This window comes from Cucurbita moschata, unplaced genomic scaffold (assembly GCF_002738365.1).
Source record: "Cucurbita moschata cultivar Rifu unplaced genomic scaffold, Cmos_1.0 Cmo_Scf00006, whole genome shotgun sequence".
NCBI classification, from domain to species: Eukaryota; Viridiplantae; Streptophyta; class Magnoliopsida; order Cucurbitales; family Cucurbitaceae; genus Cucurbita; species Cucurbita moschata.
Genome location: NW_019268522.1, coordinates 2,017,803 through 2,030,258, shown reverse-complemented (window position 1 = coordinate 2,030,258; position 12,456 = coordinate 2,017,803). Strand labels below are relative to the sequence as shown.

Sequence of the window (12,456 nt, the reverse complement as noted above, 5' to 3'; positions counted from 1 at the left end):
CCCCCCCCCCCTCTTCCCAAGCTCGGTCCAACCCGAACAGTTGAAATCAACATTAGTTAAAGATTATCTCTCCTCACAAGTTTCTCGACTCCAAATATTGTAAGATCATGGTAATGGTCCTCTAAGATCACACGAACCCCCCTCCCCCTCTTCCCAAGCTCGGTCCGACCCGAACAGTTGAAATCAACATCAGTTAAAGATTATCTCTCCTCACAAGTTTCTCTTAACTCTAAATATTGTAAGATCATGGTAGTGGTCCTCCCCCAACCCAAACCAAGCCTTAATCAACCTTCAAAGATCAAAATCAACAACATCGAACTAGATCTCTCTGGAGTTTTCGATATCAATCAAGTTCACCAGTAAAGATCAAGATCAAACAAATTCTTTTTTACACCAAATATTATATAAGATGAAGTAGTGGTCCTATGAGATCTATGTAAAGTGACCCTAAAGCAAAAAACATGTAAAAACAATCAAGTCAAATGTTTCCATCACTCACCCACTACCCATCTCTTTCTCCTTTATGCAAATGTCAAGGAAACAACATGGCCCCAAACAGATTAGGAACACAATCCATTGGGGTTAAAATTCATGGAACATAACATAATATAATATATATCCATTATCCACTTTATTTTAACAGAGTTTCATAATTCAGGCAAAACAAAATCAAACTCCTAGCTTTTCTCAAAAGTTACCTTTATTCCCATAACCTGTTAGAGACAAAAGAAATTTACTTTCAACTAAAACAAATCAACAGTGTGGACCCTACTTCATCAAATTATACATCTAATACTTCCGAGCATGTACTAGGACAATCCATGCAAGGTAGTGCATAGTTCAAACTCGAGCTAGTCTTAGGACAGGTGTAAGCATAGTATGTAAGGAGAGTAAGCATCCCCCGATAGTAAATGTAACCGCTCAAACCCGAGCTAGTCTTAGGACAGATGTAAGCATAGTATGTAAGGAGAGTAAGCATCCCCAGATAGTAAATGTAACCGCTCAAACCCACCGCTAGCAGATATTGTTCTATTTGGGTTTTCCCTTTCGAGCTAGATTTTTAAAACATGTCTGCTAGAGAGACGTTTCCACACCCTTATAAAGAATGTTTCGTTCACCTCCTCAATGGATGTGTATCTCACGTTGACATAGCTGTCATGATGTGGCTAGCAATCCTCTAAATCATTGGATGTATAGTGTAAAACCACTCTATGATAATAAAGAATTGAAAAGAAAAATGAAAAGGAATTTACCTTAAATCTCTTCCAAGCATCCAGGCTACAAAGTAGGGGATCCAGCAAGAGGTTAGCTGGGCCACAGAAGATGAGAATAGCACCAAAAGAACCTAAAGTTATCTCCTGCAATTTGTCTGTAAACGAGTCATCCCTTGTGGATCCGTAGGTTAACATGGGGCCATTCTGCTGCTCTCACACAGCAACGTCCCATCATCATGTGAGTCATAGCCATATATAATTGATATCATTTCTCACTAACCAAATCAACATTCTCTCTCATATCATTATCATCATCACATTTTGGTTAAGGGTTTTCAACACAACCTCCATAAAAGTCACTAATAAACCATTCATCATTGAACAACCATAAAAGGCATAGATTCAACAACACATTACAACAACCTTATGTTTTTTCTTGGATGAAATTATATTATTTCTCTTTGGCTAAAGTAGAAAGGCCAGGAGGAAGTCTAAGAGGTTGTTCCCAAGTTGCTTTTCTAGAAAGAGCTTCCCACACAATGATGGCTATGGAGGCTAGGACTTGAGAGGCATTAGGAAATATTCTCTAAAGTTTAGAGTTCATACCCTCAAGTGAAAAATTTAAGAATCTAAAATTCTTGTTGTCTCTCGAATCTGGCTTTAGGGTGGGTGGAGTGGGCCATGTTCATAATACAAGGAGTATGCTCTTCAATACTCAAATAAACAAAAAAGAAAACACAGATTCTAACTTTTTAGATCAATAACTCGATCAAATCTATTTGCACGACTGTTTTTTAAAGCTTCCTTTCATTCAATTTGGAACAACTAAAAACGCTTCCAAAATCATAGTTTCTTTATGAATGATGCCCAACAACAAAGAAAAAGCTATGGAAAATTCAATAGATCAACTCCATTCGAGAAACTTTTGTTCATAAGCCATTAGCACAGCTGAGGCTCATCTTAGACATGTTCATGGGGCAATGGAGATAGATAATAAGCTTAGATGACTGAAACAGTGCAGCAGAAGAAAGGGTATATATTACAATGCTGAAAGGAACGGTAATTCAACACAGAAGCCATTGGGGAGTTCATAAAGAAACACACCCAGTAATTTCTAGATTCTACAAACAGCCCCTTTTGGATGGAAAATGAGGAAGATCAAATCAATAACAAGAATACATTCATATAACCATCATCTTAGCAGAGAACAGGTTTCAAGAAAAGGAAAAGGAACAATTGCTATACAATTTTCTTTGAAATGAAAAGGCTAGCTATATATTATTGAGCTTATTTATCTTCTTCTTCTTTTTTTGTTGTTTTTTTCTTCTTTTTTTTTTTACCTGGAAGAGACAGAGTTCAAGGCTCTGGCAAAGCCATTCACAGCTCCATAGCCCTTTGAGCTGAACCCCAAGCAGCCAAGCAAGCCTTGTCTGTAAGGCAAGTATGTCTTCTTCCTCAGCTCCTCTGCTTGTGCTCTGTTTTTTGTGTAGTGCAGTTCATGTGGCGACGGCGGAATACGCCGCTTCCCGACGCCGTTCGTCGGTTTTCCGGCCCCCGGCTTCTTCGCCGGAACTTGCCCACTTCCCCCCTTCAGCTTCTGTGCTGAGGGTTTTGTAGCCTTTTGCTTTGCTGAAGATGAAGTGGATGTGGATGCTGTTTGATTTGTTGTGGGTTTTTTCTCTTTCGCTGAAGAAAATGAAATGTTGGACCAGAATTTGTGATTACTGCTTCTTCCTTCACTCTTGCTTCTGTATAGAAAATCCTTCAAGAAAATCCATCGCTTCGAGTTTCTTCCGGCTGATGAAGATCTTGAAGATGAACCCGAAACTGAAGGAGTAGTCGTTTCTGAACTCATAAACCCTTCTTCTTCATTCTTCTCCATTGTTTTTCCTTCTTCTGAATCGTTCCTCTCAGTGTTCAAATCTCCATCGTCATTTTCAGTCCATTCCACCGGCGTATTTCTCATCGGCGACATAGATCTGGTTCTCCGCCGGAGAGATTTATCGCGAAGTCGAAGATCTCTCCCTCTTACAAACCCTACGATTTCACCTCCTTCATCTTCTTCATCTTCCCCTTCCAGATCCAGTAATGGCGCCAAAACCTGCGGCTGCTCCAAGTGAGTCGAAAGCTTCATCGGCCGGATCTTTCCATTCAAGAACAACTCATCCGCGGAACTCATGGACCCGATCGAACCTGAGCCAATAGAGCCAAACCTCCCGGAGAACTCAAACTCGAACGAAAACGAATGACTGTCTTTCAACGAAGACGACGGCAACTGAGCTGACGAACTCGAGGATTTAGTTATAGCAAAATGCATTGGACTAGCCGGGGCGCTGTAATAGAATCCACCGACGGGGCCACGGCCGGGGCTCGATGGAGCACTAACATAAGGAGTGGAACAGGCGCTATCGACGTCCTCAAACACGTATTGGGGTCCACCATTAATGGCTTCTTGAAGCTCAGTTTTGCTTTCTGAATCCAAATTTTCGCCGCCATTGTTACTGGTTTGGAGCTCCATTGCTCTGTTCATCAGTTCTGCGCCAAACGGAGAAGAAGCTCTGAGAAACGAAGGAGCGTAGCTGCAGCAATTTAATAATTTCGGGAAGGATTCACAAAATTACCCTCGAAGTTCGATTTTATTACATGTACTGCCATTCATATTTGTGGATTTTTCTAAAACACCCCTAGATCTATGTCCTCCTTTTTCTTTTTATATTTGTTGATTTAAATTGAAATAAACAATTATTATCAATTTCATAATTATTTTTAATTATTTATTTTTCAATAATTTTTTTTAGTAACTTTCTACGAGGTAATTTTTCAAATATATATTGAAATTAAGCGGTAAATAATAATAAAATATTTAAAAATAAATAAATAAATTTTGTATCAACTAACATTTTACCTTTATTAAAAATAAAAATAAAAATTATAAATATTGTTGAAAAATCCAATAAGTATTGAACCGATTTTGTCCGTAACAGCTCAAGTCTACTGTAAGCAAATATTATTTGTTTTGGTCCGCTACATATCGTTGTCAGCTTCACAATTCTAAAACATGTCTGCTAAGGAGAGGTTTTCATATCCCTGTAAGAAATGCTTCATCTCACGTCGTTTGGAGAAGGAAACGAAACATTTCTTATAAGGGTCTGAAAATCTCTCCATAATAGACACGTTTTAAAATCGTGAGACTGAGGCGATACGTAACGAGTCAAAGTAGACAATATCTGATAATGGTCAGTATGGACTATTACAAATGGTATCAGAGTCAAATAACGAGCCTATAAATCAGTTCAGCACCCTACAATTCAAAACCCAAGTTTTATAAAACGTTCCAATGGAGTTGAAAACTCGTGAAAACACAGGACGGAAAGCTAGCATCTCGAAATGTCATTCTTCCGAGCTTAATTCAAGCAAATATCTCGATCACTGTCACGTTGTTTCAAGTCTCTACCATCCAATAACTAGATTAATTCAAGCCATTTAGATTATTTGTTTTGAAAAAAGTTACCATCCAATAACTATTCAACTGATTTTGTCGCTAACACAGCTCAAGTCTACTATCAGCAAATATTATTCATTTTGGCCCGCTACATATCGTTGTCAGCTTCACGATTCTAAAACGTGTTTGCTAAGAAGAGGTTTTCACACCTCTGTAAGAAATGCTTCATCCCACGTCGTTTGGAGAGGGAAACGAAGCATTTCTTATAAGGGTCTGAAAATCTCTCCCTAATATACGCGTGTTAAAATCGTTAGACTTAGGCGATACGTAACGGGTCAAAGTAGACAATATTTGTTAACGGTCGTTATAGACTATTACAAACGGCATCAAAGTCAAACACCGAGCCCATAAATCACTTCAGCACCCTACAATTCAAAACCCAAATTTTATAAAACGTTCCAATAGAGTTGAAAACTCATAAAAACACGGGACGAAAAATTAACATCTCGAAATGTCATTTTTCTGAGCTTAATTCAAGCAAATATCTCGATCACTGTGTAAATTTTTCTTAAAAAATATCTAATTTATATTTTTTTATTAAATATTATTTAGGTAAATAATAATAATAATAATGTATAGGGGTATTAAGGACAATAAAAATTGAAACATAGGATCCCTAGGCTTTGAGTAAAAAAGAAGATGCGCCGAAGCTGAGGCTCGGAGTCCGAACCTGAGGACACGGATTTCAATCAATAATGAATGATGAAACCCATCAACTGTTTGATTAAATTAGTGAAATTAATCAGAAGGGTATTAGTGTAATTTACAATTGCAGGTTTCTTTTTTTAAATATATATATTTATTTATTTAATATTTTCTCCTTTTTTTTTTTTTTTAATTTTCTCTTTTCCCAATAAAAAGAGAATATTGGCACACAAATAACCTCCAATACTTTCCCCTTTTTCAGCTTACAAATCCAAAATTTTGGATTTGTATACCACATGTGGATTCCATACCCTAAATTATATAAAAAATACCGATAAATCTCGAGTGTTCGTGGGTCGGGTTAAGTCAAATACCGATAAATCTCGAGTGTTCGTGGGTCGGGTTAAGTTAAATCGAGACATTTTTAGACTCAATTTAATTGCTCGAATTTTTATTTTTTTTAATTTAAATAATTTTAATTAAATAATGAACTCAATCCAATAATAATTTTTTTGAATTGAGTTAGTTCGAGTTGTTCGGGTCATTTATTCAATTTATTTACACTGAATTGAACCCAGATAAATTTATAGCCCAACTCAAAAGGTACGGGTTAAGTTGTGTTGATCGAATTTTTTAACCTCCGTAGTTAAATTCCAATTATTTTATTGAATTTTAGAAAATTTCATTTAAACTTTTGAACTGTGAAATTATTTTGAAACAAACCCGAGAAGAGTTTTCATGTTGAAAATGACGATGAACATTGTGTGGGAATTGTCGTGAAAGTCGAGAGATAAATGTGACATCATTTACCGTCTCATTCCAACCTAACGAAAAACTAAGGTTGTTATTTTCATTCCAACTTAAACAGTATTGCTACATTGAGTATTGCATCGATTTCTATCGTCATTTTAACGTAAAAACTCTTTTAATTAAAAGACGACTAATAATAACTTTAGGTTGTATAAATCGATATAAGCATAGTTCAACTAACTAAGATATAATATTCTCGATTACGAGGTCAGATATTCTTGTTTATAATATATATATATATATATATATATATATATATAGAAAATAAATGAGAAAATAAAGAATTCTTCCACCTTGGGAAAGAAATTAAAAAAAATAATAAGACACGTTTATTAATATTTTTATTTTGAAAAATTATGTTTGTTTGTCAACTAAAAATAAAATAATGTTAAAAAAATTTATACGTGCTAACACTAAACATATGCTTAGACACGTTTAATTTTGTTCTCTTACATATCTCAATTTTATTTCTTATGCAAATTAAGTCGTTTTATAAAAAATATTATTTTCTCATCTCTACCCGACCACTTATTTCATTTTTCATTTTCATGAAAATTTTAATTTATTTTTGTAGGGATCAGATTTCCCGTCTCCATTATCTTTTAAAAAAACTAATTATTTTATCATTTTTATTTTTTAATATAATCTTTATTAAAAAAAATTATAATAAAGGTCTAAACATTCAAATTTAAATATTACAATATAGTATTTAAAAATTCAAAAAATCTAATTAAGTAATTTATTTCTTTTAATATAGCAAAAAAGTATACACGTATATATGTGTTGAAAGTATATTTATATTAAGCGGAGAAGGGATGAGGCGGGACAGGGACAGGGCCAAAGAATATAATCACGTCTCTGACCCCATTTATCTAACGAATTAAAAAAAAACGTTCCCACTCTCCCATCCTCCATCTAAACGGGAAATTTCCGTGTATATGTATTGAAAATATATTTATATTAAGCAAAGAGGATGAGGCAGGGACAGGGACAGGGACGAGGACCCATTTATCTAACGAAAAAAAAAAAAAAAAACATTCCCCACTCCCTCCCCAATCCTCCATCTAAATAGAGAATTCCCTTCCCGTCAAGATAGGTTCGAGTAAAATGGACATCTCTAAATGTAAGTCTTTCACCAACCCTAAGATTTTCCTATAGTGCGAGTTTCATGAAGGAAACATTGATATAAAAATAAAATAAGAACTGTTAATGAAGATGGAAAGTACTTGAACCAAACCAGAGAATCAGAGCTTCCTCTGCAGTATTTGTCTGGTAATCCATTAGTACCACCACCGTCAGCCACCTCTACATGAAGAACAGTCAGTAAGTTGGGGAATAATCAAGAAATCACTCACCAATTCATCAACTAAACAATTTAATATCCCTTTCTCAATCTCAACCCCTTCTTCATTAGCTTCTTGATCCATGTTGACCCATTTCCCATTATGGCTACTCATATCCTTCTCCACAAGTTCATCCACCATCCATTCTTCCATGCTTTTCCAGCTCTCAATCTCCTTCCATACCTCCTCTGCTAAGCTACCATTTTCGAACAGTTTTCGCCATGGAACCAATGTTTTTGAACTTCCAATTACTATTTGTTTTGCCTTTAATTCTAAACATTCATTCACGCAGTCGAATAGGATCTTGCGTTCGAGCTTGAAATGTTCTGGTTCATTGTTGTTCTTTGTGTTTTCTTCAATCTCCAGATTGTTGTAGAGACTGGGAGTGATGAGCATTGGAGTGATACCTAATGTGAAGTTTTCGAATGCTAGCTCGGCTTTGCTTACGACTTCCCTCACGTACTGTAGTTCCCAGTCATCTGATCTATGCGTGTTTATTGGACTTGTCGTCGTAGGTGACCGTGTTCTGTACTTGTCTTGTTCGTCGATGGTCGATGCAGAATTGAATACTGGTGTCTCCCCAAGCATTATTGGGTAGAGATTTGTTGGGTCTAAGTTCATTGCATTACCCAACCTGCTGGCTGTAAACAGGAAAAGAAAAAAGGTCAATACTAGCAGATTTTGGTAACAAGTAAGCAAGATTCTATCATTTTGCATCTTTCCAACGTTTTGGGAAATTACTCGCAAAGGTTGGAAGAACGTGACGGGTGGTTTTGTAGCGTTGAATGCACGAGAGATTACAAACTGTATGCGCCCCCTGTGGTCGAGGGGGTAACTATATTGTGGATGACAGTCACATTGAATAATTTTTCGTCTAATTTTTCCAATATGTTATGCAGAGAAAAAAGAATCTAGAAAATAGTTTCTACTCTCCATATTGTGGATAGCACCCACAGCTAGCAACTATTGTGCGCTTTAGCTCGTTACGTATCGCCGTCAGTCTCACAGATTTAAAAACGCATTTGTCAAGGAAAGGTTTCCACACCCTTATAAGGAATGTTTTGTTTCCCTCTCCAACCGAAGTGGGTTCTCACAATCCACCCTCCTTAGGGGCCAGCGTCTTCACGGGCACACCGCTCGATGTTTAGCTCTGATATCATTTGTAACAGCTCAAGCTCATTGCTAGCAAATATTGTCCATTTTGGCCTTTTACGTATCGCCGTCAGCCTCACGATTTTAAAACGCGTCTGCTAGGGAGAGGTTTCCACCCTCATAAGGAATGTTTATTCCCCTCTCCAACCGATATGGGATCTCACACAGTGAAATTTGTTTGTGACACTAACTTTCCAGAGAATGCATAATTCACATAGTTCAAAATATCCCATGAGGAAGAGAGATATTTACCATGGATGCTATTTCCGTCGTCGGGGGAAAACTCATCGTCTACTGAAGATCCGCTCATGGTCACTGTTTCGGTGTTGTTGCTATCATCAGGTTCCTTCATTTCTTTCACTCCCTGAAACTGGAACAAGTTTAGTTACACAGAAAGAGGTATTGAGAGACATTGAATTATTCATAACTCAGAATGACTAAACTCGTTTTCAGTACCACGGAGCAATACCTTCTGCCATTTATCGACAATCAGTTCGTTGCTATCGGTTGACAAGTGACCGCAATCATGGGGACTATCTGAATATCTGCAGCCTATGCAATTTTCTTTCGTGGCACATTCTGAAGTGGCGTAATGCGAATTAGATCCAGAACAAGAAAAAATGTCGTCTCTCGCCATATAAGATTGAGAGGACTCGACCCTACACGTCAATTCCTGAAGCTTTTGCTCCAACAAAACACTCAAAGCATCGCCGTTTATGGCGTTTAAATTGGGTGAAAATGATGATAGATTCTTCAAATAATCATTCTCACTATAAGAATCAAAGACCAAGCTGTGGTTAATTTTTACAGCCTCATCTGAGTGAGGTTCAGAACTAGATTTCTTCAGCGGGGATGTGAATGTAAAAGAAACAACGTCCATTCCCGGCTTTCGGTTTTCATCACCGTTCATCGAACCATCAACTGCAATATTATATTTGACAGATCTCTCACCGTTGTGGATCAAAGAATTAGATACAGAACTTCCTTCACTACTAACATCCTGACTAACAGATTTTTTCTTCCTTGAGGCAGCATTTCTCTTGGAAGATCCAAAGTCTTTTTTGGCATCAGTTTCTCTCGTGCGTGTGATTTTCGATTCAACTTCGCAGTTGATAAGAATCTTATTTACAGTTTTGCTAGAACCTATGTGACAATTAGCAGACTGAGTCCTTTTGACAGGCTGATTAAGAACTTGGGGTTTTGAAGGCAATTTTTCTTTGTTGGGTAGAGAATTCTGCTTCTGATTGTTTTGAGCTAGAACATTGTTATTCCTCTTCATGGTTCTCTTCTGCATAGTTTTTTGCATTCTGGGCTGACTTTTGAAAACTTGGCTTGATTTTACGTCATTCTGCTCTTTCCGATCCATCGCACCCGCCCTGTCACTACAAGAAGTCGAGTCCCCTTTACTCTGATGATTGGCTCTTGCTTGAACTGCAAGAGAAACTGGTCTTCCTTTATCTTTTAAACCGTTGGAATTACTTCTATCCGCATCAGTAGACTCGGTCCTTGACGCAAGATGTTCGGATCCACTGTAGTTCCTTTCACTAGCCTTTCCTTTTCTATTCTTTCCGATGTAATTTTCGGTTGATCGTTCAATTCCAGATGACTTACGCGTAGTTTCCACTTTCTCTTTCAAATCCCGGATTCTCAAGGGCACTGAAGAGTTGGTAATAGATGTCATTTTACTCTTCACAGGTTTCCTTGGACTTGCCTCAATTATCTTGGTAGCTGCTTCCATTAAGTAACCTGTGCTCATTGTTGGAGTAAACCCAGGGCTCTTAATAGGAGACAACAACTTATGATGAGTTATAGGTATAGATTTAGCAGACTTGGGAGGCAATACTTCAGATTGAAATCTCTCAATTGGAAGTTTCGGTACTTTTTGCGCCCGCAAGTCCAAGAGATTCCCAGAAAACCTCTCGAGTTTGTTCGGCATATCAATATAGTCCATAGAATGACAGTTCCATCCTCCATCACTGTTATCATGATGAGAAGCCCCGACCAAGTGGGATTCTAAAAATGAGGTAGAACAAGGCTCGGGTACATTAGAAGGCAATGAATCTAACCCCATAAGTCTGGCAACGACACTGGGGACTCGACCCCCACATTTCTCATCACTTGTTTTGGTCAAAGAAAAATCCCAATCACCATTTAATTTATAACTAGAACTTGCTCCATCTTCCCTTGCCTCTAACTACAGATAGAGAATCATTCAGAAAACAGGGTAATCGAAGACGAAAAGGGAACAGAAATGGCAAGAAAAATTGTACATCAAAGGCAGTTCTTACCTGAAAGAGCTGTGATTTTGACAAGTTGTCAACATTTTCTTTTCCTTGCTTCAATCCTTTTATGGCAAAATAGGAGAAATCAACATACTAAAGAAGTAAATTGTCGTGCTCAAAAGCAAAATGTTTCTTCAACACTCATTTAATTCATATCATCATAAGGATAAAGCAAGAACAGAACCCTGAAATAGCATAAGTTCAAAAGCAATAGGTACCAGCTAACTCATTACTGCTTGAGAACAGCCTTTTCCGAGATTTGCCATTCCAATCAAATAAGTTAAGAAAGCCTCCTTTTGATCGTTTCTTCTCAACCTCCATCTTCTAATCCACAAAACGCCTAGACAGCAGCCATGGGAAGATCAAAACAGAACCCATAACCAAAAGTTTCTCAGAGTTTATCACAGAATCCATTATCCCAATACCACAATCAAACAAGAGGAGTTTTATCCAATACTTAACAGTTTACATCTCTTGCTCTAATGAGCCTTCCAAGAAACCCTAATTTTACAGCGAGAGAGGTAAAGCAAGGCCTATCAAAGAACAATTTAGCATCTAACAAAGGAGAAAATACCAAAACAAGAACAGAAATAGCAAGCATTGTAGTTAATCAAAATGTGTCATCTCCAAGTATAAACCAAATCCTTCGCCGTTCTAATACAAATTTCATCCAAAATTCAGTATCCACAGTGCGACATTTCAAAATTCAAATTGTTCATTCCTCAGTCCATGAACAAAACCAACGAACATTTATTGTTTCAAATACGAACAGAATCGAAAACTCAGCCATTGTAATGAAACAAAAAACACATACCTCTCAGCAAATAGATCCCATTTCCAAACTGCTAGTTCGCGACCAGAAACAGGCGGAACAAATCAAAGAGAGAACAAAACTCAGATCTAACAACTAAAAGGTCGCAAAAATTGACCAAAAGAGTGCGTTGAAAAGAAGTTAACAGTGAGGAATAGAGATCTTCAGGCGGTAGAGAAAGAAGTACTAAAAGCAAAGGACAGATAGGAAACGTAGAACATTAAAAATGGCAGAATGAGAGAGAAAGAAGCTTAAAAACTGGTCTTTGTGGTGGAAAAAATTTAAGGAATTCAAGAGGCTCCTCCTCCTTCCCCTTCCCCTGCTCACTGCCGTCTGAGTAAGTTCTTCTCACTTGAATGCAAATCCCTCGCTTTCTCTCTCTTCTTTCTCTCTCTACTGCCATGTGAGAAGAAGCAGGAAGGTTTCGTGCTTCGGCCCATATTGCAAGAGAACCCCACTTTTCCACTTTCGATGTGGGGCCCACTTAGTTAAAATAATTAAAATAATTTATTTTCTTTTTTAAAACGGATTGAATCCTGACCGTTGGTTTATTTTATGTTTTAAATAAAGAGATTTTGTAGTAATATTATTGATATAATGAAGAAATAAATAATTTAAATTGAAAAAGAAAAATAGGTATTTGTTTAAATTCTTTGTCTTTTCTTTCTTTCTTTTCTCAAAAGGAACATTTCAAATT

General features: G+C 37.1%; 2 protein-coding genes across 3 annotated transcripts; both read right to left on the bottom strand.

The window, feature by feature from the left end:
- Positions 1-2,218: 2,218 nt before the first annotated feature.
- On the bottom strand, positions 2,219-3,857 carry LOC111443944. Its single transcript, XM_023081808.1, has one exon. The coding sequence runs from the start codon at positions 3,742-3,744 to the stop codon at positions 2,551-2,553; it is 1,194 nt and encodes a 397-aa protein (XP_022937576.1). The 5' UTR covers positions 3,745-3,857; the 3' UTR covers positions 2,219-2,550.
- Positions 3,858-7,318: 3,461 nt separating this feature from the next.
- On the bottom strand, positions 7,319-12,204 carry LOC111443939. Of its 2 annotated transcripts, none has more exons than XM_023081798.1 (6): positions 11,763-12,204; positions 11,167-11,288; positions 10,955-11,010; positions 9,136-10,860; positions 8,919-9,036; positions 7,319-8,155 (listed from the first exon to the last, which is right to left on the bottom strand). In XM_023081798.1, exons 2-6 carry the CDS (start codon positions 11,267-11,269, stop codon positions 7,467-7,469), a joined length of 2,691 nt encoding a protein of 896 aa, XP_022937566.1. In that variant the 5' UTR covers positions 11,270-11,288; positions 11,763-12,204; the 3' UTR covers positions 7,319-7,466. The 2 variants fall into 2 exon arrangements, with proteins under 2 accessions (XP_022937566.1, XP_022937567.1); XM_023081799.1 differs by having other exon boundaries at positions 8,919-9,030.
- Positions 12,205-12,456: the final 252 nt, after the last annotated feature.

Coding starts and splice junctions, on each gene's coding strand:
- LOC111443944 (XM_023081808.1), bottom strand. CDS start 3,744: ATGAACAGAGCAATGGAGCTCCAAACCAGTAACAATGGCGGCGAAAAT.
- LOC111443939 (XM_023081798.1), bottom strand. CDS start 11,269: ATGGAGGTTGAGAAGAAACGATCAAAAGGAGGCTTTCTTAACTTATTT. Junction 11,011..11,166: donor AAGCAGTAATGAGTTAGCTG/GTACCTATTGCT, acceptor TTGCCATAAAAG/GATTGAAGCAAGGAAAAGAA. Junction 10,861..10,954: donor CAAAATCACAGCTCTTTCAG/GTAAGAACTGCC, acceptor CTCTATCTGTAG/TTAGAGGCAAGGGAAGATGG.